The following is a 25,529-nucleotide window of genomic DNA, read 5'->3' as shown; positions in this document are numbered from 1 at the left end:
CCGGAGTGCCTCATTTGCATTGACTGTGCTCTGCTTGCTGCCAAGTTGCTACAACTGTGCCCAGAAGAAGAGGAGCAGACGTCTGCAGCGCCGGGATTCTAAAGCGCTACGAGGGAATCCCGACGTGTAGGATTCGCCCCTGCCTGCTTGGTTGACGGAGGGCAGCTTCAACATTGTGGGGCACTCTTAATTGCAGAGTCCAGAAGAGGGACTCCATTTTCCCCAGACACTGTGGCGCCAAAGGCTAACCTGCAAGGCTGATGGCACTTATAATGGCTACCGCTTTCCCTCAATGACTGATGGCTGTTAATGTTTTATGCCCCCTACTAATGTGACTTACACTAATGTGCCTAATGGGTTTTTCCTTCGGTTGATGCCCCTGAGCTCCCAGGATTTTGCCCAACGCAGGGTGGGACTTATGTTAGGACTCAGTCCCCTGCTCCTGATTTGATTCCTAATGCATTCATGCTCCTGATACCTACTGCATAAGATTATGCAGGATTTATGCTAATGTATGTGCGGCAAATGTGCTGTTGTTTCCCCTAGTGTGCGCGTTGGTGCATCTGTGCCTAAAGCTCTTAAGGCCACAGGTGGATGCCTAGGAGGATCCCTGATGTTGATGCTGAACGCCTATGTTCCCAGGTGGGCAGGGCTGAAGTTTCTATGCCATTTTAATGCACACTGTGTTTCCTGCCTAGTGTTTTGTGCCAAATAACAATGCTTTGTTTCTTTATTACAGCCTTGACACAGATGGACTTCCCTTTTTCCTTTATTCTCTATCTTTGCGTAATGGTTCTGGCAGCGGCCCGATTGGCCCTGCCCTGTACATAATCTCCATTCTATATATTGCCCTGGTGCCAGATGGGGCAGCATTGTGACTATTGTGTTTACTATTGCATATTTGACCCAATACAAAAGGTATTATTTTTCATCTAATCTGGTGTGGTCTCTTTTTGGAGTGTGCCTTGCGTGTCGCCTGTGTGTACTGCGTGGATACTTCACACATGTCCCCAGGAGTTTGGCCTGCCCGCTCTGCACCATGCTACCCCCGTAGAATTGGCTACCCCATTTCTAACAATGTTCTACTGAACTTAGAATTGAGTAGTTAAGAGTCTGGCACAACCCTATTCATAATTCATGCATATTTAGGAAATTTACAATGACATAATTTAGTCTTCATCTGCAAAGCTGCATAGGCAAATATACATATATAGAAAGGGTTGGAGGGGACAAGTAACAGGAGTGAAGAGAAAACATCATCCATATTAAATAAAATAGACATTTCATCAAAATGTGGCAACAAAGTACATTAATAAACACACTGCTATACTTTATATTAAACTAATTTCAAGTGTGTTCATCTGAGGTTAATATTACCAGATTGGACCCATTATTAAATTCATTATTCAGAAACATTTTCCCTAATAATGCAAATCCTAAAACCATTTCAACAATCACAATTTGACAAATTATATACTGCTGTTGAGAAGTGACGATAACCAGCTCAGAACCTTTAATCCAAAATACTTGTGTGTTTAAAGAATCGCTTAGACCTTTTCGTCTCTACTCCTTTTTCTATTCCTCTTTTTTCTATGTTTAACCGCATCTGACAAGAGCTGGACGAGCCTGACACTCCCAGGTTGTCTCTCTTCTTCAGGGGCTCCTCCTGCTTCAGATGTCTCCTGTTCTTGTTGGCGGGTCACCTTGGCGGTGGCTTCAGGGATGCTTCTCGGTTCTGTTGTCGCTGTCCTTGGTGTGGTTCTCTTCTATGAGAGACGCGCAAAGAAAGCAAAAGGTAAGAGTCTATTCAAAGTCCCATTTCAAAGTTTAAAGCAGTGAAAAAGCAGGTGCGATATAATGTGTTCTCTTATTTCAGGTGCGACCTCCGGTGGCAGCCGAAGAGTCATCTATGAACCTGCAGTAAACTATGGGAATGAGGAGAAAGGAAACCGAGCACAGGCTTCAGTGAGTGCATTATAATGAGTCTATTAATACCTATGTACAGCCTGTAACCAAGAGCCTACTCCCAAACTGCAAAGAGTAACACACATTCTTACCATAAAGATGTATGTACATATAACAGACATATAGCCAAGCACAGGCTGCAGCAGAGGTTGAAGTGGGAGTAAAAAAGTAGGGGAACTGTGGACGGAGAATTAGAGGGCGGGAATAACCTGTGGATTGGGTTAGTGGGCGCAGTCAGAGGTATAGCAGAAACAGCAAAATATCCTAATTTTTAATATTTATTTCCCATTTCACTAACCGGTTCCAGCTTATTACGTTATTTAATGTAACCAATGGATACACATCTTTATTTAAGGTTTAATATTGTAGTGTAGTTCCTATATTCCCAATAGGCTCTGCGCATTGGAATAATATATCCTGTAGTTTAGACGTAGGACTGGGGTCGACTAGGTCTCTACCGAATATATTAAACTTAATTGTGAGTGCCAGCTAGCTCAGAGGTCACTAGAAACTTTCTCGAATTCACAAGAAGGGATTAGTTACTGACAACTGCATAAACATGTCAACTTTGTTTCCCAAGAATAAGAAACGTATCTCTAGAGTTGCGGAAACAATAGATAGCTATTTTACTTGGTCAATCGTGCATGCTTAGTTTCACCAGTGGTGCTGAGAAATAGAGAGACGGTCGTTTTCCATAAAAAGTATTTATTGAACAGTCTTGTTTCTCAATCATAAGAAATGTACTGCTACAGTTGTAATACTGGTTATAAAGTACAAGGCATATAGTACGATAAGTATTATAAAGTAGTACTGTAAAAGCATGATATGGTTTCTAAGCCATAAAATACATAAAATACATAAAATACATACAATGATAAAACAATGACTAAAAGTACTCAACTGGTGCATCTAAAATGCGCCTACCTCGGTGTACCTAACCTAAGTCTAGTACAAGGGAAGAAGTAAGTGAGGTGTAGCTTAAGTTTAGTATTCTTTGCCAAGAATCTATTCCAAGAATTCTCTTAAGGGTCTAATCAGCTCCGTACCTTGGTTTTAGAATGTATCTCTCTCTCAGGACTCGATTTCCCAGCATCCCGCAAGGGTAGCCTGGAAACACTGGAGCTGGGTTTCTTGGCAGGAGAAAAGACAGCGTCTCTCAGTGCGTCAGCTGGAGGGTCTGCTTCCTTCGGCACTTGCAGCTGCAGGGCGTCAGGCAAGTAGTTAGTCGGTCTGCTTCAAACCACCGTGTGTTTTTTTCAGGGCAAATGTAGGCATATTTATACCTTGAAGGTGCCAAGTTTGACGTATGATTGGACATAATAACGTCACTCAAAGACTCAGTTCTTTGAAAACTCCATGATTTCCTAGATAAATTAGTATTCAGGCGAGGGGAAGTCCCTAGCTGCTGAAGGCGGGTTTCTCTAAGAAATCGTTGTTGATTCTCGGAACTTAGTGGAAGTAGCCATGCCGTATTTGGCCTGCATAGGCTTAGTCTAAATATGGTAATGATTTCTATGCCTATATAATGATCGGGTAATTTATACCTATATATGGGCATGAATCGTGAGACTTACACTAGGGTCATAGATTCCTACACAACAATATGAGTTATTGACATTAAAATACAGTCGCAAAGATGAATATGTTTCCAATCACAGAATCTCCCAAATATCCTTAAAAGTGGAATTGCAAGCCATTTGTCTCTCAGCCATGGCTTCTCCGTCATCAGCACTTCTCGTCCCTTTTTCCACAAGAGCAGTTCAAGCATACATAGCAAAATATTGTAGTTCGTAAATTATTTCCACATAATTATGGCTCTGCCATATTTGCCACATAATACATAATCTGCTGCATAATCTAGCGATTTTAACTAATTGATTATAGCTGAAATGGATCAAAATTTACTAAAATATGTGACTTGTGCTGCTGTGAAGTGGAGGGCCCTCTCAAAGGTTGACTGGTCACATTTCGCCCTGTTCAGTTGTATGTTCCACTGATTCTAATAAGGAAAAATCTTTGCAGAGACTGTTAGCATGTGTAAAAATGGCAAAATAATAAAGTATCAGAAAATGTACAGCACCACTAATACCAGTTTAGGGTGTCAGAGCACTTTACATCACACATATTACACAGAGACAATCAGTCATACATGTGTAAACACTATATAGGAAATGTTACAAAGGACTCTAAGGTGTGAAAGATACATAATAAACATTCTAGTAGGCAGCATAGTTTAATAGAGATTGGTCTGGAGAAACACAAAGTCAGAATTTAAAATGTAATACCATGGTTGAGGGATCGTTTTAATAATCACAATTGATTTCTACCCAAATGATCCCTTTTTTGCAACATTTGGATAATCAAAGACTGGGAGTAAAACCATAACGCTCTAATTTTGGAATTTTTATTTGGGACTTTTGGCTGAGGGAAGGGGAATCGAACCCTGATATCTTTTACGTTCTTCGACTGCATTCCACCATTTCACTCACGATGGTGCGGTCTAGTGGTTCAACGCTGGCCCCTTCAAAACGGAACGCTGTGCGAGTGCGTAGCGGGTGCGCCTAAGGTGAGCCCATCTGCGCCCGTCAGCGTCCTGGAGGGGGCTGGGCCGGGGATGCTGCCGGTTCAGTTTTGGAGCCGTCCAAGGTAATCACATATGGCAGGGACTGTCTTCTAGACTTTGAGCAGTGCTCTGCTTGCAGACCTCACTTAGATATGTTGGGGAACAATCTTTCCCTGAGGTGCAAAGGCTGTAACTGGACAGTCTGTCCTTCTCTCAGAGAGCGCAAAGTTAAAATGGACACAACTGCCCCTAACATTAGAGCAGACGCTTCATGTAACTTCCTGAGGGCCTCTTTACTGAATGTTCGCTGCTTAAAAAAACATAATTTGAAATGTATGATTTTTTAGCCGACTCCTCCCCCGATTTTTTTGTTTCTCACGGAAACCTGGCTAATGGATGCGTCCAATCCTACTATTTCTAATGCGATCCCCCAGGGCTATATGATTTTGAGGAAGGACCGCCCCATGGGGAGAGGCGGCGGGTTAGCCATAGTATAAAAGAACTCCTTTTCCTGTATTCCCTTAGTAAATACAGAAATAGAGGGGGCTGAGAGTCTGGGTTTTCTCCTGACATTCTCGGCACAGCAATCTATGGCAGGAGTAGTAATCTACTGTCCTCCCGGACCGGCAAAGAACTTTTTGGAATCCGTCATCCATATTATCTCTCCCATTGCAGCTAAATACAGCCATTGTATGGTCCTTGGTGATTTCAATCTTCACATGGACAAGTTATTGGACCCGGATTCCAGGATACTGTATGAATCCTGTGATATTTTCAACCTGACTCCGTATGTAGGGTTTCCCACCCATGACAAAAGGCACATACTGGATCAAGTCTTTTCTTCAAACCAGATTTACACGGATGTCCCACTAGCCCTAACTTGGTCAGACCACCATCTGATCGAGGTTAAAATTCCTCGAGAGTATGCAAGGCCCCAACTTACGGACACAGCCAGGACCAGTCACAGTTTCAGGCCATTCCATCTGAAGACACCTGAGGCCATTCAGTGTGCTATGCGGTATCATCCGATTCCCTTAAGTGGTACCCTGGAACTTGATGTGCAGGCCTTAGAAGGCTGGTTACCCCGACAGGCCTTGGAACTAGCCCCCTTCAGTGAGGTTCGATAAAACCATCTGTGTTTCAGCCCCTTCTTTCTCTGAAGCCTTAAGGGATAGTAAAAGGGACAGTAAACATCTTGAAAGAGAGTGGAGGAAAAATTCCAGCTTCTCTGATAAACTGACTTATAAACTTGCTTTGAAAAATCATTACAAGAAAGTACGTGAGGAAAAGAAACTTTTTTTGTCCACAAAAATTGATTTGGTAGCTTATAAAAGTAAAATCCTGTTCAATATAGTAAAAAGATTCTCCTCCCCTACGATAGCCAACCATTTGTTCCTACAAGCGAATGGACTGATCGTATGGCCTGCTTTGTTTATGAGAAAATTAAAGTTATCCAGGACTCCTGTGCAGTCATTGAATCTGGAGGATGTCAGGGGACTTGAGCTAGGTGTTTGTCCCGCCCCAGTACGTTTCTTACGGAATTCCCTGTGATCACCTCGGAGCAATCCCTGGTGCTTATGAAATCACTGAAATCCGGCGCCCCCTCTGATTCCTGTCCAGCTAAAGTCTTGTCCTCTATAGCGGAAGTGATCAACCCTATAGTGAAACCTATTTTGAACACTGCTCTGCTGGAAGGGTTGATGCCCCAAACGTTGAAACACGCCAAAATTCTCCCGCTATTATAGAAACCTACGGCAGACCCCAAGGCCGCCAGTAATTATAGGCCCATCTCACTTTTGCCTTTTTTTCCAAGGTTGTGGAAACATTTGCTAATGTAGTCCTAAATAATTATGTGGAGACTAATGGCTTGTTGCACTCTAGCAAGTCAGGTTTCGGAGCTAATTTAAGCACTGAGACTGCTTTGCTGGAAGTTGCGGAGACAATTAAGCCTACATTGGACAGAGGAGGTAATGAGGTTCTGGTTTTACTGGACCTCTCTGCAGCCTTCGATACCGTGCCCCACACTAGATTTCTGCAAAGACTCAGCAAGAGCAGTATTGGTGGTACGGTATTGAGTTGGTTTGCGACTTTTCTGCGGTATAGCAATAAAAAAACTATAGTGTTCTAATGGCCTAGAGACATTTTTTCCTGTCCACCTTCTACGCAGATCCTACACTACCGAGCAATCTGAATGTGTAGCTGCAACACTGAGGGAAATGTTGCAGCTGCCATTACAGACACAAGTACATTTCCAGTTTCCCTGAATTTGTTAGAGTAAATAGTACATAACAGGGAAGGAGTACCCCAACCTCTTGTCTTGTGGGAGTGGTAGGCAGTCTCAGAAAAACCCAACATGGGATCAATTAAGAAAAGTCTTCGGTTTCGTCTCCTGGGGAACTGCAGTGGGAGCCAGTTAGGCCTCCTGTGTAAAATAAATACCTTTGGACACCCAAGTCACTACCACACACTTTCCTTGCCTTGTACAGAACCTTTAACCGAGAGCCCACTCTCCTTCGAGAGACCCTAGCACTATTACGAGACCAAGAGTCTACTACACACAGCCTTCATTCTCTACACAGTTCTTCTTTGAGAGGCCTGTCCATCTCACACCCAAGCCCATGCTATGCACACCTTCCTCCTTGTACATAAGTATTCATGGACAGCCAGAGGCAGACTGGCCATAGCGGGCACCAGGCATTTCCCTAGTACGCCTCCAGGGTGGGGGCCGGTTTTGGGCCCCTGGGAGCCGTTTTTGTTCCAGGGCCTTTTTTGCAGCATAGCTGCAATATATGCCCCTGTAACAAAATTGGCCGAAGCTGGCCCTGGAAATCTGCTCAGCTGTGACCCCCAGCCCCCCAGGGGGTTGGCTGAGCACTTTTCCAGAGCCAATTTTGGTACCCAGTCTGGCCCTTTGGATAGCCCACTCCCTCCAGATACTTAAGCATCATTAGGTGGATAAGACAATACTACGCACACTCTTCACCTGCTCCTGCCGAAGTCTGCAGGAACAGTCCCCTCCCTCCAGACACCCAAGCACCATCAGTTGTATAAGATCATACCACGCACACTCTTCACCTCCTGCAGATGTCTTCATAGACAGTCCACTCCCTCCAGACAATATAGCACTATTAGGTGGATAAGATCATACCACGCACACTCTTCACCTCCTGCAGATGTCTTCATAGACAGTCCACTCCCTCCAGACAATATAGCACTATTAGGTGGATAAGATCAAACTACGAACACTCTTCACCTCCTACAGAAGTCTTCATGGACAGCCCACTCCCTCCAGACACCCAATCGCCATTAGGTTGATAAGATCATACTACGCGCATTCTTCATCTTGTACAGAAGTCTTCATAGACAGTCCACTCCCTCCAGACAATATAGCACTATTAAGCGGGCAAGATCATTCTACACACACTCTTCTCCTTGTACAGAAGTCTTTATGGACATCCCACTCCCTCCAGACACTCAAGCACCATTAGGTGGATAAGATCATAGGATGCACACTCTTCTCCTTGTACAGAAGTCTTCAGGGACAGTACACTCTCTCCAGTCACTCAAGCACCATTAGGTGGATAAGATAATACTTCGCACACCCTTCTCTTTGTGCAGAAGTCTTCATGGACAGTCCACTCCCTCCAGACACCTAAGCATCATTAGTTGGATAAGATCCTATTACGCACACTCTTCACCTCCTACAGAAGCCTTCATGACAGTTCACTCCCTCCAGACACTCAAGCACCATTAGGTGGATAAGATCATACGACGTACATCCTTCACCTTGTACAGAAGTCTTAATGGACAGCCCACTCCCTCAAGACACCCAAGACACATTAGGTCAGGGGGTCCCCAAAATGGAGATATGCACAAAATCTGGCATGGATCTGGACTCCAGGACAGGTTTGGAGACCCATGCATTAGGTGGATAGAATGTTATGTTATATTAATTATATTTATAGAGCGCACGGTTACCCGGAGGTGTCCTGGTGCTATTAGCTCAACTATACTGAGAACAGGGTGGCACGGAAAAATTTAGCTGGAGGGAATTTCAAGTTAAAAGGCCAGGTTTTGAGTTGTTTCCTGAAAGCAAGGAGGTTAGTGAAGTTTCTCAAACTTCAGGGGAGGGCATTCCATGCTTTGGCCACACCTGTAATGAAACTTCTCCCCCCAACGAGGCTTTCTTCGTGGGTGGTACGCTCACAAGTTTGGCGCCTATTGAACTTAGGGTTTGTTTGGGAGTGTACCATTAAAACTGGAGAGTCAAAAAATCAGGACCCTGACCATGTAGAGCCTTAAAGACAATACGAAGTGGCTTGAATTGCACCCTTTTCCTAATGGGCAGCCAGTGTAGTCTTTTAATTTCTTTGGCTACCAATACGAATTTGGGGGTACCTGTCTCCACCCTTGCTACTGCATTTTGCAGGATCTGCAATCTGTTTAGATGTCACTTTAGGATGTTTAAATAGAGCCCATTGCAGTAGTCCAGCGTGGATAAGATAATGGATGAGACGACTCTTCGTAAACCTTCTTCTGGCAGGAAAGGTTTGACCTTTTTTAGCAGTTTAAAGGAATGAAAGGTTGCCGAGATTTTGACATTTATCTGGTCATGAAAGCTTAGTCTGTTATCCACCATTATATCTAGATTTTTTGCCTTCTTCGTGGGTTTAGGGAGGACGCCCAGATATACTGGCCACCAGTCCGGGGTTCAGAAATTAGCCTTGTTTCCGAACATGAGGACCTCGTATTCCCTGACTTTAATTTTAGCAATTCTGCGACATCCAAGATTTGACTGCTACCATGCAGTCTTGGAATTTCTTGCTCATGCCTACTTCTTGCCCTGGTAATAGTGACACTACAATTTGTGTGTCATCTGCATATGACGTGAGACTAAAACCATATGATCTGATAAAAGGGGCCAAGGGAGCCACACACTCATTAAAAAGGGTCGGGCAAAGGTACGATCCTTGTAGAACTCCTCATGGCAGCGAAAACGGGATCGAGTAGAATTTTCCTAGGACACCGTTTGTTTCCTGTCCGTTAGAAACTCTTTTAGCAACCTGTACTCTGTTCCTTTGACTCCAATTCTCAGATAGACGCTCCATCAAACGGTCATGATGGACCGTGTCGAAGGCCACAGATAAGTCCAGCATAATGAGGGCGCCTCACCTCCTTGGTCCAGGGCTTTCCTAATTTCTTCTGATGACTTTATCTAGGCAGTCTCCGTACTGTGCCCTACTTTAAAGCCATACTGCTTGGGATCCAGTAGCTTGATTTTGTAGAGAAATGCACTGAGCTGAGCGTTTATTTCTTTTTCCACCACGGGGTGTCTCCCACTATAGGAATTAGCGCCTTCACACACCCGGCTGGGTGTCATGCTTTATCATAGTGTATTACACAGACCGCAAATTAAAACTACTGTATGCAAAAATTCAGATTGGCATATATTATTTAATGACCAATGCTTTATAGTTAATGACTGTAATCTGGAAATCGTGAAAATTAAGGCCCCGGAGAGGGGAAGAGGAAGGGGAGGGGTAGTGCTCAAGGGAGTGTAAGAAGGTAATGACAAAGTATGAGACAGTAACAATACAAATTGACAAAAGGTTGTCACAATATGATCTAGGTACAGAAGTCCCAAGTCAGGACTACAACTTCAATAACACATGGAAACAATACAATTCAACGGTCACAGCTTATTATTAGCAAATTCAGGAGTGTGCCGGAAGGAAATTAAAGAGGTAACAGTCGACGTTTCGACCCCTATGTCTAGGCCAAATGGAGTCCTTTTACGGGGTCTTCATCAGGACAAGATGTGTGAGACGGGTGGGGCCATTCTGTATAAGAAATGCAAAAACGTATTTAAAACTAATTTATAACGTGGGATGAAAACCATCACCCTGTCTACAACTTAGACACAGATTGAAATTAATTCAATTTGATTTACCATGGTTGGAGATCCCGAAAGGGTTCAATATATATATACAGGAGAACCACGTTGAGCGTCGTGGTGGGTCTACAGGTGGTCAAGCTACCATCAATCTGTAACGTGTAAAGAGAACTTATCTGAATATCTGCAGATAAACGCAGAGGGATAAATGCAGACGACAAGAGTAAGTGCATTCTACATGGTCCTGTTCCAGGACTCACAACTTTCAACTTCAAATGTTAGAGACTAATCTCAGCTACATGGAGATAGCAGGTGTAGATGGAAATACGACAGCAGTGTTTTGAGTAAACAAAGGGAGGGCGTGAGCTGGCTATAACACATTATTGTAGCAAATACTTACAGTAAGAGGTGCTTGGTATCAACGCTACAATTTAGATGGAGACTGTACGTGGCATGTTTCGAGAATGACAATCAATTTAGGTCGATATATTGCCTGAAAACAGAGAAGGTATTTTCAGAAGGATATTTTCGAGGTCGTGCGTCTATAGTCATGCATTGTCATCTAAGCACCCGAAAAACCACTCTTACTTGCGCGAAGGTACCAGGAAGCGGCACCTTGCAATAGGGCGTCTGTCCGTAAGGGCTGTGAATGGCGTTCGGCGTGATGTGCCGGATTTAAAATCTACAAAAATATATAGAGCCGTATTACTAAGAGCGGGGCTCGCAGATTGACAATAGACAATTAAAAGTCTAGGAGACTTACTTACGAACTGCAGCAGCGTTGTTGTCTGCTAAAGGGGTTTCATATCCTGGGGCGGGTCCAATCTTGGAATCTTTCTAACTACAATGCAAAACAATCGGTTTGTTTAAAGATGCGGGACGCCGTGGGTTCAGGGATTACGGATTGACTTCACTCGAAGGTTACTTACAGAAAAAGCAGCGCCGGCCCTGCCTGATACTTGACACACGATCGCCAACTCCGCAATGGGAGCTTCGCGGAGTGGGAGGAGGAGCTAAACTACGTGCCGATATAGTAATGGAAGAGTTACTTCCCGAGGTCTGCAGGTTATATCAATTGCGATGCTGGTGAAAAATACCAGTTTTTTAGAAGACATGTGATGTAGCAATAACAGTTGTAATACATTATAGGCGAGAAAATACACCAAAATAGTGCAGCACTCGAACAAGAGGCTGAAAACTATTTTGTCTCTATTACTGCAACAAATGTCAAATGCATGACTAACCAAATTCCACGCGACTCTTATCACAGAAGGTCGTAGATGGAAAAAGTGACATGATTAATCAAAAATTGAACCCATGTTATTGAGAAGGTACAAACCATTTAACATCAGTCGACAACAAGAGGATGTAAAAGGTTAGTCTGTGACAGTTACCACAACATCTAAAATACTGCTAGCCGAGTGCTGCCAGTTGAGATAAGCTGCTGTCTTGTTCATTAAGCCCATTCTTAATGGAGTCCAAAAGGGACATCCATTTGGACTCCCGGGTGTTAAGTACATTGGGAAGGTTGCCCCCTCTTCTGCCCAACATTACTTTTTCGATAACGAACCAACGTAGGTCTGATACAGTGTGTCCCGCCGCCCCCCAATGTTCCACAAGGGGCGCTCCTGTGACTTTGCACCTCAATCTACTAGAGTGCGAGGAGATTCGGGCTTTAATTTTCTGCTGGGTTTGCCCTACATATAATTGATTGCAGGGGCATTGGATGATATAAATAACTCCCATCGAGTTGCAATTCGTGAAATGTTTTAACTTGTATGTCCTACCACCATGGACAAATGTTTTGATCTGGATAGTGGTGTCACAGGCTGTACAGGCACCGCATCTAAAGTGTCCAATCACTGGGGGTAGGTTCCAAAGAGTAGTCAAGGTGGGTTGGCTGACTGGCTCTAAATAGGAGTGGACTACCATGTCCCTAATGTTTTTTGCTCTCTTGAAGGAGTGTAGGGGTAAATCCTTTTGGTTGATCAAGTCTGCGACCAGGGGCCAATTTTGATTGATTATTTTCTTAAAATCATTACTGCGTGTAGAGAAGGTTGTGACGCAGATAATTCGGTCACCGGCATTTCGGAGCATTGTCTCTGGGTTCAAGAGGGCATCTCGTGGGTTGTACCAGGCTCTTTTTCTGGCTCGTCTCACCATCCTTGATGGATAACCTCTTGAGATGAGGCGTTCACTTAAGACTTCAGATTCTCTCATGTAGTTGGCTCTTGTGGAACAGTTCCTCCTGATTCGGAGGAATTGTCCGACCGGTAAATTGTCCTTAAGGCCTCTCGGGTGGTGGCTCTGGTATTGCAATAATGAATTGCGTTCCGTTGGTTTTCTGAACAAAGTTGTATGTAACTTTTCATCTTCCTCGTAGATGGAAATATCCAGGAATGGTATAGTGTTGTGACTAGATTCCATTGTGAACTGGATATGAGGGTTACGGGAGTTAAGCCAGAGGTGGAATTCATTTAGTTGGTCCCGATTGCCTTCCCAGATGCAGAGCACGTCGTCGATGTATCTGACCCATAATGACAGATTCAACTTGTAGGGATTTGTTGTTGAAAAAATGTATTCCTGTTCAAAAGAATCCATATATATTATGGCCAGATTGGGGGCAAAGGTAGCCCCCATCGCTACTCCCTTAGTCTGCAAGTAGAACTCTTCCTGAAAGATAAAAAAGTTGTGCATCATCGCCAGCTCCAGTAATTCAATGATGAAGTCCGTGGGCACCTGGACGGGTGCAGGTCTCCTGTCCAGAACCTGTTTCATTATTTCCAGGGCATGTTGTTGGGGAATGCTGGTATAGAGTGAGACTATGTCGCAAGTAACTAACAAGGCCTGTGTGGGGTTGAATGGTCTGTCATCGATCAAGTTGATGACCTGAGTAGTATCTCGTAGATAAGATCTAGTATTGAGGGCAATGGGCTTAAGGAAAAAGTCCACGTATCGGCATAATGGCTCTAGTAATGATCCACAGCCGGACACTATAGGGCGTCCCGGGGGGGTGTTGAGGTTTTTATGTACCTTAGGCAAGGTGTAGATGGTCGCCAGTCTTGGGAACTTCTGATTAAGAAATTCGAATTCCAGTTTGCTCAAGAAACCTGCATCGAGACCTTTCTGTGTGACTCTAGAGATGGTGTTGGCCAGATCCACCGAAGGGTCGCTGGGTAGGAGTCGGTAACTAATACCATCTGATAATTGTCTCTGAATTTCAGCCTTGTAGTCCGAGAGGTCCTGCACAACAATTGCACCGCCTTTGTCCGCGGGTTTGATGACTATGTTTTTATTGTTGCGTAGTGTTGTCAAAGCCGATCTCTCTGTTTTTCCCAAGTTGAGCTTGGTGAATTTTGGTTGTAGAAGGGAACGATCTATCGATGAGATCACCAGATCCTCAAAGGCAAGAATCCGAGGGTTCATGACATAGGTAGGCGGAAAGAAAGTGGACGGTACTCTTAAACCGGTGACTGAGCCTTGGTGTCTGGAGATTTGGTTTCGAAAATAGTAACGCAATCTAATCTTTCTGAAAAAACTATACAGTTCTGTCTTGAGAAGGAACTTGTTGGCTGAGGCAGTAGGAACATATGAGAGTCCTCGGCCGAGGACCTTGAGTTCATCATCATGTAGTTTGTATGTGGAGATGTTGATCACCGGGCTGGTGAGAGAGACACAATTGTTCGTTATGCTGGTTACAGGTGCAGTTTGTCCATTTACCATATGTATGTGTTCCTGCGTGTGGAGATCTCCCCGTGTGCTTCCGGACGGAAGGACACCTGCTTCTGTTGTTTGCCCCGTCCGCCCTCCCAGCCTGTCTGATTCTGAAGTTGACCTCTGGATTGGCCCCTTGCCCAGTTGTTGCCGCGACCACGTGGGGGGCGCCATTGGCCCCTGCCTCCGTCTAAAAAACGAGGTTGAATTTGTGGTGGGTACTGTTGATAAGCTTGATCTTGTGGCGGGTATGGAGGGTAGGGGTAAGAATAAGAGGTACTAGGTCCTGCCTCAGCTTCGCTTCCGGAGCTGTAAGAGGAGTCGGAGAAAGTTGTATAATTCCGTCTTCCCCTGTAGCCCCCTCGTCCACGATTAGTGAAGCGTCCTTGGTTATCTTGTTTGTAATAATCCGGTTGTAGATACGGATAGACCAGTTTCTTGTCAAACAAACGGAGATCTCGTGCTAGTTTTTCCAATTTTTTGGTTTGGGCTGTGGTGTCGAACTCTTTGATTGTAGCTTCCAAATTCTCCACCGCCTCCTTGGCTTTGGTTAAGGTTTTATCTCCCAAAATCTCGGCCTTCAAATCAGCAATTTCTTTACTGATCGAAACTACTTGTTCAGCAGCAGTCTCCACTCCCAGCACCATCCAGTGCCGGGAGCAGTTGTTGGCCACGTAGGAGAAACCCTCTTTGAACTTGGGTACATCTACGAATATAACTGGCTCAATTTTAATTTGCAAACCCACTGGAATGATATTTTCTTGCAGATACCTCGTGAAAAGGTGACCATGTAGCCGGGTGCGAATGAGTTTTTTCTCGAGTCTTTCTAATCGTGAGATTTTATCATTTAGCGTGATGTCGATAGTTGGAACTGATGTAGAAAGAAAGGTAGTTGAGAGATCTTTAGTTAACTGATTGATATACTCCTCAGTATAGGAAAGTAATTCAGATTCAACCATGGTGTGATAAATTTAGCTAGGAAAAGGAAACCTCGCAGGTCAGCACCTGCTCAGAGGACGTTACATAAGAGGGGGGTTTTACCCATGCAGTCACGGGGACCTGGGCGCAATATGTTACATATAAGAGGGGGGTCCCCGTATGAAAGGGATGTGTTTTGTGAATAACAAACACAATGTATTACACAGACCGCAAATTAAAACTACTGTATGCAAAAATTCAGATTGGCATATATTATTTAATGACCAATGCTTTATAGTTAATGACTGTAATCTGGAAATCGTGAAAATTAAGGCCCCGGAGAGGGGAAGAGGAAGGGGAGGGGTAGTGCTCAAGGGAGTGTAAGAAGGTAATGACAAAGTATGAGACAGTAACAATACAAATTGACAAAAGGTTGTCACAATATGATCTAGGTACAGAAGTCCCAAGTCAGGACTACAACTTCAATAACACATGGAAACAATACAATTCAACGGTCACAGCTTATTATTAGCAAATTCAGGAGTGTGCCGGAAGGAAATTAAAGAGGTAACAGTCGACGTTTCGACCCCTATGTCTAGGCCAAATGGAGTCCTTTTACGGGGTCTTCATCAGGACAAGATGTGTGAGACGGGTGGGGCCATTCTGTATAAGAAATGCAAAAACGTATTTAAAACTAATTTATAACGTGGGATGAAAACCATCACCCTGTCTACAACTTAGACACAGATTGAAATTAATTCAATTTGATTTACCATGGTTGGAGATCCCGAAAGGGTTCAATATATATATACAGGAGAACCACGTTGAGCGTCGTGGTGGGTCTACAGGTGGTCAAGCTACCATCAATCTGTAACGTGTAAAGAGAACTTATCTGAATATCTGCAGATAAACGCAGAGGGATAAATGCAGACGACAAGAGTAAGTGCATTCTACATGGTCCTGTTCCAGGACTCACAACTTTCAACTTCAAATGTTAGAGACTAATCTCAGCTACATGGAGATAGCAGGTGTAGATGGAAATACGACAGCAGTGTTTTGAGTAAACAAAGGGAGGGCGTGAGCTGGCTATAACACATTATTGTAGCAAATACTTACAGTAAGAGGTGCTTGGTATCAACGCTACAATTTAGATGGAGACTGTACGTGGCATGTTTCGAGAATGACAATCAATTTAGGTCGATATATTGCCTGAAAACAGAGAAGGTATTTTCAGAAGGATATTTTCGAGGTCGTGCGTCTATAGTCATGCATTGTCATCTAAGCACCCGAAAAACCACTCTTACTTGCGCGAAGGTACCAGGAAGCGGCACCTTGCAATAGGGCGTCTGTCCGTAAGGGCTGTGAATGGCGTTCGGCGTGATGTGCCGGATTTAAAATCTACAAAAATATATAGAGCCGTATTACTAAGAGCGGGGCTCGCAGATTGACAATAGACAATTAAAAGTCTAGGAGACTTACTTACGAACTGCAGCAGCGTTGTTGTCTGCTAAAGGGGTTTCATATCCTGGGGCGGGTCCAATCTTGGAATCTTTCTAACTACAATGCAAAACAATCGGTTTGTTTAAAGATGCGGGACGCCGTGGGTTCAGGGATTACGGATTGACTTCACTCGAAGGTTACTTACAGAAAAAGCAGCGCCGGCCCTGCCTGATACTTGACACACGATCGCCAACTCCGCAATGGGAGCTTCGCGGAGTGGGAGGAGGAGCTAAACTACGTGCCGATATAGTAATGGAAGAGTTACTTCCCGAGGTCTGCAGGTTATATCAATTGCGATGCTGGTGAAAAATACCAGTTTTTTAGAAGACATGTGATGTAGCAATAACAGTTGTAATACATTATAGGCGAGAAAATACACCAAAATAGTGCAGCACTCGAACAAGAGGCTGAAAACTATTTTGTCTCTATTACTGCAACAAATGTCAAATGCATGACTAACCAAATTCCACGCGACTCTTATCACAGAAGGTCGTAGATGGAAAAAGTGACATGATTAATCAAAAATTGAACCCATGTTATTGAGAAGGTACAAACCATTTAACATCAGTCGACAACAAGAGGATGTAAAAGGTTAGTCTGTGACAGTTACCACAACATCTAAAATACTGCTAGCCGAGTGCTGCCAGTTGAGATAAGCTGCTGTCTTGTTCATTAAGCCCATTCTTAATGGAGTCCAAAAGGGACATCCATTTGGACTCCCGGGTGTTAAGTACATTGGGAAGGTTGCCCCCTCTTCTGCCCAACATTACTTTTTCGATAACGAACCAACGTAGGTCTGATACAGTGTGTCCCGCCGCCCCCCAATGTTCCACAAGGGGCGCTCCTGTGACTTTGCACCTCAATCTACTAGAGTGCGAGGAGATTCGGGCTTTAATTTTCTGCTGGGTTTGCCCTACATATAATTGATTGCAGGGGCATTGGATGATATAAATAACTCCCATCGAGTTGCAATTCGTGAAATGTTTTAACTTGTATGTCCTACCACCATGGACAAATGTTTTGATCTGGATAGTGGTGTCACAGGCTGTACAGGCACCGCATCTAAAGTGTCCAATCACTGGGGGTAGGTTCCAAAGAGTAGTCAAGGTGGGTGACTGGCTCTAAATAGGAGTGGACTACCATGTCCCTAATGTTTTTTGCTCTCTTGAAGGAGTGTAGGGGTAAATCCTTTTGGTTGATCAAGTCTGCGACCAGGGGCCAATTTTGATTGATTATTTTCTTAAAATCATTACTGCGTGTAGAGAAGGTTGTGACGCAGATAATTCGGTCACCGGCATTTCGGAGCATTGTCTCTGGGTTCAAGAGGGCATCTCGTGGGTTGTACCAGGCTCTTTTTCTGGCTCGTCTCACCATCCTTGATGGATAACCTCTTGAGATGAGGCGTTCACTTAAGACTTCAGATTCTCTCATGTAGTTGGCTCTTGTGGAACAGTTCCTCCGAATCAGGAGGAACTGTTCCACAAGAGCCAACTACATGAGAGAATCTGAAGTCTTAAGTGAACGCCTCATCTCAAGAGGTTATCCATCAAGGATGGTGAGACGAGCCAGAAAAAGAGCCTGGTACAACCCACGAGATGCCCTCTTGAACCCAGAGACAATGCTCCGAAATGCCGGTGACCGAATTATCTGCGTCACAACCTTCTCTACACGCAGTAATGATTTTAAGAAAATAATCAATCAAAATTGGCCCCTGGTCGCAGACTTGATCAACCAAAAGGATTTACCCCTACACTCCTTCAAGAGAGCAAAAAACATTAGGGACATGGTAGTCCACTCCTATTTAGAGCCAGTCAGCCAACCCACCTTGACTACTCTTTGGAACCTACCCCCAGTGATTGGACACTTTAGATGCGGTGCCTGTACAGCCTGTGACACCACTATCCAGATCAAAACATTTGTCCATGGTGGTAGGACATACAAGTTAAAACATTTCACGAATTGCAACTCGATGGGAGTTATTTATATCATCCAATGCCCCTGCAATCAATTATATGTAGGGCAAACCCAGCAGAAAATTAAAGCCCGAATCTCCTCGCACTCTAGTAGATTGAGGTGCAAAGTCACAGGAGCGCCCCTTGTGGAACATTGGGGGGCGGCGGGACACACTGTATCAGACCTACGTTGGTTCGTTATCGAAAAAGTAATGTTGGGCAGAAGAGGGGGCAACCTTCCCAATGTACTTAACACCCGGGAGTCCAAATGGATGTCCCTTTTGGACTCCATTAAGAATGGGCTTAATGAACAAGACAGCAGCTTATCTCAACTGGCAGCACTCGGCTAGCAGTATTTTAGATGTTGTGGTAACTGTCACAGACTAACCTTTTACATCCTCTTGTTGTCGACTGATGTTAAATGGTTTGTACCTTCTCAATAACATGGGTTCAATTTTTGATTAATCATGTCACTTTTTCCATCTACGACCTTCTGTGATAAGAGTCGCGTGGAATTTGGTTAGTCATGCATTTGACATTTGTTGCAGTAATAGAGACAAAATAGTTTTCAGCCTCTTGTTCGAGTGCTGCACTATTTTGGTGTATTTTCTCGCCTATAATGTATTACAACTGTTATTGCTACATCACATGTCTTCTAAAAAACTGGTATTTTTCACCAGCATCGCAATTGATATAACCTGCAGACCTCGGGAAGTAACTCTTCCATTACTATATCGGCACGTAGTTTAGCTCCTCCTCCCACTCCGCGAAGCTCCCATTGCGGAGTTGGCGATCGTGTGTCAAGTATCAGGCAGGGCCGGCGCTGCTTTTTCTGTAAGTAACCTTCGAGTGAAGTCAATCCGTAATCCCTGAACCCACGGCGTCCCGCATCTTTAAACAAACCGATTGTTTTGCATTGTAGTTAGAAAGATTCCAAGATTGGACCCGCCCCAGGATATGAAACCCCTTTAGCAGACAACAACGCTGCTGCAGTTCGTAAGTAAGTCTCCTAGACTTTTAATTGTCTATTGTCAATCTGCGAGCCCCGCTCTTAGTAATACGGCTCTATATATTTTTGTAGATTTTAAATCCGGCACATCACGCCGAACGCCATTCACAGCCCTTACGGACAGACGCCCTATTGCAAGGTGCCGCTTCCTGGTACCTTCGCGCAAGTAAGAGTGGTTTTTCGGGTGCTTAGATGACAATGCATGACTATAGACGCACGACCTCGAAAATATCCTTCTGAAAATACCTTCTCTGTTTTCAGGCAATATATCGACCTAAATTGATTGTCATTCTCGAAACATGCCACGTACAGTCTCCATCTAAATTGTAGCGTTGATACCAAGCACCTCTTACTGTAAGTATTTGCTACAATAATGTGTTATAGCCAGCTCACGCCCTCCCTTTGTTTACTCAAAACACTGCTGTCGTATTTCCATCTACACCTGCTATCTCCATGTAGCTGAGATTAGTCTCTAACATTTGAAGTTGAAAGTTGTGAGTCCTGGAACAGGACCATGTAGAATGCACTTACTCTTGTCGTCTGCATTTATCCCTCTGCGTTTATCTGCAGATATTCAGATAAGTTCTCTTTACACGTTACAGATTGATGGTAGCTTGACCACCTGTAGACCCACCACGACGCTCAACGTGGTTCTCCTGTATATATATATTGAACCCTTTCGGGATCTCCAACCATGGTAAATCAAATTGAATTAATTTCAATCTGTGTCTAAGTTGTAGACAGGGTGATGGTTTTCATCCCACGTTATAAATTAGTTTTAAATACGTTTTTGCATTTCTTATACAGAATGGCCCCACCCGTCTCACACATCTTGTCCTGATGAAGACCCCGTAAAAGGACTCCATTTGGCCTAGACATAGGGGTCGAAACGTCGACTGTTACCTCTTTAATTTCCTTCCGGCACACTCCTGAATTTGCTAATAATAAGCTGTGACCGTTGAATTGTATTGTTTCCATGTGTTATTGAAGTTGTAGTCCTGACTTGGGACTTCTGTACCTAGATCATATTGTGACAACCTTTTGTCAATTTGTATTGTTACTGTCTCATACTTTGTCATTACCTTCTTACACTCCCTTGAGCACTACCCCTCCCCTTCCTCTTCCCCTCTCCGGGGCCTTAATTTTCACGATTTCCAGATTACAGTCATTAACTATAAAGCATTGGTCATTAAATAATATATGCCAATCTGAATTTTTGCATACAGTAGTTTTAATTTGCGGTCTGTGTAATACATTGTGTTTGTTATTCACAAAACACATCCCTTTCATACGGGGACCCCCCTCTTATATGTAACATATTGCGCCCAGGTCCCCGTGACTGCATGGGTAAAACCCCCCCCTTATGTAACGTCCTCTGAGCAGGTGCTGACCTGCGAGGTTTCCTTTTCCTAGCTAAATTTATCACACCATGGTTGAATCTGAATTACTTTCCTATACTGAGGAGTATATCAATCAGTTAACTAAAGATCTCTCAACTACCTTTCTTTCTACATCAGTTCCAACTATCGACATCACGCTAAATGATAAAATCTCACGATTAGAAAGACTCGAGAAAAAACTCATTCGCACCCGGCTACATGGTCACCTTTTCACGAGGTATCTGCAAGAAAATATCATTCCAGTGGGTTTGCAAATTAAAATTGAGCCAGTTATATTCGTAGATGTACCCAAGTTCAAAGAGGGTTTCTCCTACGTGGCCAACAACTGCTCCCGGCACTGGATGGTGCTGGGAGTGGAGACTGCTGCTGAACAAGTAGTTTCGATCAGTAAAGAAATTGCTGATTTGAAGGCCGAGATTTTGGGAGATAAAACCTTAACCAAAGCCAAGGAGGCGGTGGAGAATTTGGAAGCTACAATCAAAGAGTTCGACACCACAGCCCAAACCAAAAAATTGGAAAAACTAGCACGAGATCTCCGTTTGTTTGACAAGAAACTGGTCTATCCGTATCTACAACCGGATTATTACAAACAAGATAACCAAGGACGCTTCACTAATCGTGGACGAGGGGGCTACAGGGGAAGACGGAATTATACAACTTTCTCCGACTCCTCTTACAGCTCCGGAAGCGAAGCTGAGGCAGGACCTAGTACCTCTTATTCTTACCCCTACCCTCCATACCCGCCACAAGATCAAGCTTATCAACAGTACCCACCACAAATTCAACCTCGTTTTTTAGACGGAGGCAGGGGCCAATGGCGCCCCCCACGTGGTCGCGGCAACAACTGGGCAAGGGGCCAATCCAGAGGTCAACTTCAGAATCAGACAGGCTGGGAGGGCGGACGGGGCAAACAACAGAAGCAGGTGTCCTTCCGTCCGGAAGCACACGGGGAGATCTCCACACGCAGGAACACATACATATGGTAAATGGACAAACTGCACCTGTAACCAGCATAACGAACAATTGTGTCTCTCTCACCAGCCCGGTGATCAACATCTCCACATACAAACTACATGATGATGAACTCAAGGTCCTCGGCCGAGGACTCTCATATGTTCCTACTGCCTCAGCCAACAAGTTCCTTCTCAAGACAGAACTGTATAGTTTTTTCAGAAAGATTAGATTGCGTTACTATTTTCGAAACCAAATCTCCAGACACCAAGGCTCAGTCACCGGTTTAAGAGTACCGTCCACTTTCTTTCCGCCTACCTATGTCATGAACCCTCGGATTCTTGCCTTTGAGGATCTGGTGATCTCATCGATAGATCGTTCCCTTCTACAACCAAAATTCACCAAGCTCAACTTGGGAAAAACAGAGAGATCGGCTTTGACAACACTACGCAACAATAAAAACATAGTCATCAAACCCGCGGACAAAGGCGGTGCAATTGTTGTGCAGGACCTCTCGGACTACAAGGCTGAAATTCAGAGACAATTATCAGATGGTATTAGTTACCGACTCCTACCCAGCGACCCTTCGGTGGATCTGGCCAACACCATCTCTAGAGTCACACAGAAAGGTCTCGATGCAGGTTTCTTGAGCAAACTGGAATTCGAATTTCTTAATCAGAAGTTCCCAAGACTGGCGACCATCTACACCTTGCCTAAGGTACATAAAAACCTCAACACCCCCCCGGGACGCCCTATAGTGTCCGGCTGTGGATCATTACTAGAGCCATTATGCCGATACGTGGACTTTTTCCTTAAGCCCATTGCCCTCAATACTAGATCTTATCTACGAGATACTACTCAGGTCATCAACTTGATCGATGACAGACCATTCAACCCCACACAGGCCTTGTTAGTTACTTGCGACATAGTCTCACTCTATACCAGCATTCCCCAACAACATGCCCTGGAAATAATGAAACAGGTTCTGGACAGGAGACCTGCACCCGTCCAGGTGCCCACGGACTTCATCATTGAATTACTGGAGCTGGCGATGATGCACAACTTTTTTATCTTTCAGGAAGAGTTCTACTTGCAGACTAAGGGAGTAGCGATGGGGGCTACCTTTGCCCCCAATCTGGCCATAATATATATGGATTCTTTTGAACAGGAATACATTTTTTCAACAACAAATCCCTACAAGTTGAATCTGTCATTATGGGTCAGATACATCGACGACGTGCTCTGCATCTGGGAAGGCAATCGGGACCAACTAAATGAATTCCACCTCTGGCTTAACTCCCGTAACCCTCATATCCAGTTCACAATGGAATCTAGTCACAACACTATACCATTCCTGGATATTTCCATCTACGAGGAAGATGAAAAGTTACATACAACTTTGTTCAGAAAACCAACGGAACGCAATTCATTATTGCAATACCAGAGCCACCACCCGAGAGGCCTTAAGGACAATTTACCGGTCGGACAATTCCTCCGAATCAGGAGGAACTGTTCCACAAGAGCCAACTACATGAGAGAATCTGAAGTCTTAAGTGAACGCCTCATCTCAAGAGGTTATCCATCAAGGATGGTGAGACGAGCCAGAAAAAGAGCCTGGTACAACCCACGAGATGCCCTCTTGAACCCAGAGACAATGCTCCGAAATGCCGGTGACCGAATTATCTGCGTCACAACCTTCTCTACACGCAGTAATGATTTTAAGAAAATAATCAATCAAAATTGGCCCCTGGTCGCAGACTTGATCAACCAAAAGGATTTACCCCTACACTCCTTCAAGAGAGCAAAAAACATTAGGGACATGGTAGTCCACTCCTATTTAGAGCCAGTCAGCCAACCCACCTTGACTACTCTTTGGAACCTACCCCCAGTGATTGGACACTTTAGATGCGGTGCCTGTACAGCCTGTGACACCACTATCCAGATCAAAACATTTGTCCATGGTGGTAGGACATACAAGTTAAAACATTTCACGAATTGCAACTCGATGGGAGTTATTTATATCATCCAATGCCCCTGCAATCAATTATATGTAGGGCAAACCCAGCAGAAAATTAAAGCCCGAATCTCCTCGCACTCTAGTAGATTGAGGTGCAAAGTCACAGGAGCGCCCCTTGTGGAACATTGGGGGGCGGCGGGACACACTGTATCAGACCTACGTTGGTTCGTTATCGAAAAAGTAATGTTGGGCAGAAGAGGGGGCAACCTTCCCAATGTACTTAACACCCGGGAGTCCAAATGGATGTCCCTTTTGGACTCCATTAAGAATGGGCTTAATGAACAAGACAGCAGCTTATCTCAACTGGCAGCACTCGGCTAGCAGTATTTTAGATGTTGTGGTAACTGTCACAGACTAACCTTTTACATCCTCTTGTTGTCGACTGATGTTAAATGGTTTGTACCTTCTCAATAACATGGGTTCAATTTTTGATTAATCATGTCACTTTTTCCATCTACGACCTTCTGTGATAAGAGTCGCGTGGAATTTGGTTAGTCATGCATTTGACATTTGTTGCAGTAATAGAGACAAAATAGTTTTCAGCCTCTTGTTCGAGTGCTGCACTATTTTGGTGTATTTTCTCGCCTATAATGTATTACAACTGTTATTGCTACATCACATGTCTTCTAAAAAACTGGTATTTTTCACCAGCATCGCAATTGATATAACCTGCAGACCTCGGGAAGTAACTCTTCCATTACTATATCGGCACGTAGTTTAGCTCCTCCTCCCACTCCGCGAAGCTCCCATTGCGGAGTTGGCGATCGTGTGTCAAGTATCAGGCAGGGCCGGCGCTGCTTTTTCTGTAAGTAACCTTCGAGTGAAGTCAATCCGTAATCCCTGAACCCACGGCGTCCCGCATCTTTAAACAAACCGATTGTTTTGCATTGTAGTTAGAAAGATTCCAAGATTGGACCCGCCCCAGGATATGAAACCCCTTTAGCAGACAACAACGCTGCTGCAGTTCGTAAGTAAGTCTCCTAGACTTTTAATTGTCTATTGTCAATCTGCGAGCCCCGCTCTTAGTAATACGGCTCTATATATTTTTGTAGATTTTAAATCCGGCACATCACGCCGAACGCCATTCACAGCCCTTACGGACAGACGCCCTATTGCAAGGTGCCGCTTCCTGGTACCTTCGCGCAAGTAAGAGTGGTTTTTCGGGTGCTTAGATGACAATGCATGACTATAGACGCACGACCTCGAAAATATCCTTCTGAAAATACCTTCTCTGTTTTCAGGCAATATATCGACCTAAATTGATTGTCATTCTCGAAACATGCCACGTACAGTCTCCATCTAAATTGTAGCGTTGATACCAAGCACCTCTTACTGTAAGTATTTGCTACAATAATGTGTTATAGCCAGCTCACGCCCTCCCTTTGTTTACTCAAAACACTGCTGTCGTATTTCCATCTACACCTGCTATCTCCATGTAGCTGAGATTAGTCTCTAACATTTGAAGTTGAAAGTTGTGAGTCCTGGAACAGGACCATGTAGAATGCACTTACTCTTGTCGTCTGCATTTATCCCTCTGCGTTTATCTGCAGATATTCAGATAAGTTCTCTTTACACGTTACAGATTGATGGTAGCTTGACCACCTGTAGACCCACCACGACGCTCAACGTGGTTCTCCTGTATATATA

General features: G+C 44.2%; 1 protein-coding gene across 1 annotated transcript in view; it reads left to right on the top strand.

Annotated features, from left to right (window-relative positions):
- Positions 1-25,529, top strand: part of LOC147706612 (cell adhesion molecule CEACAM1-like) — a 135,643-nt gene that overhangs the window by 57,055 nt on the left and 53,059 nt on the right. The window contains exons 4-5 of the mRNA XM_086933101.1: positions 1,658-1,795; positions 1,877-1,965. Coding sequence (XP_086789227.1) covers positions 1,658-1,795; positions 1,877-1,965 — 227 coding nt within the window. The remainder of the gene's footprint in view (positions 1-1,657; positions 1,796-1,876; positions 1,966-25,529) is intronic.

The sequence above is a fragment of the Lissotriton vulgaris genome, chromosome 7 (genome assembly GCF_964263255.1).
Source record: "Lissotriton vulgaris chromosome 7, aLisVul1.2, whole genome shotgun sequence".
Classification (NCBI taxonomy): domain Eukaryota; kingdom Metazoa; phylum Chordata; class Amphibia; order Caudata; family Salamandridae; genus Lissotriton; species Lissotriton vulgaris.
Note: the sequence above shows the minus strand (reverse complement) of the source record. Positions and strands in the feature narration are given on the sequence as shown.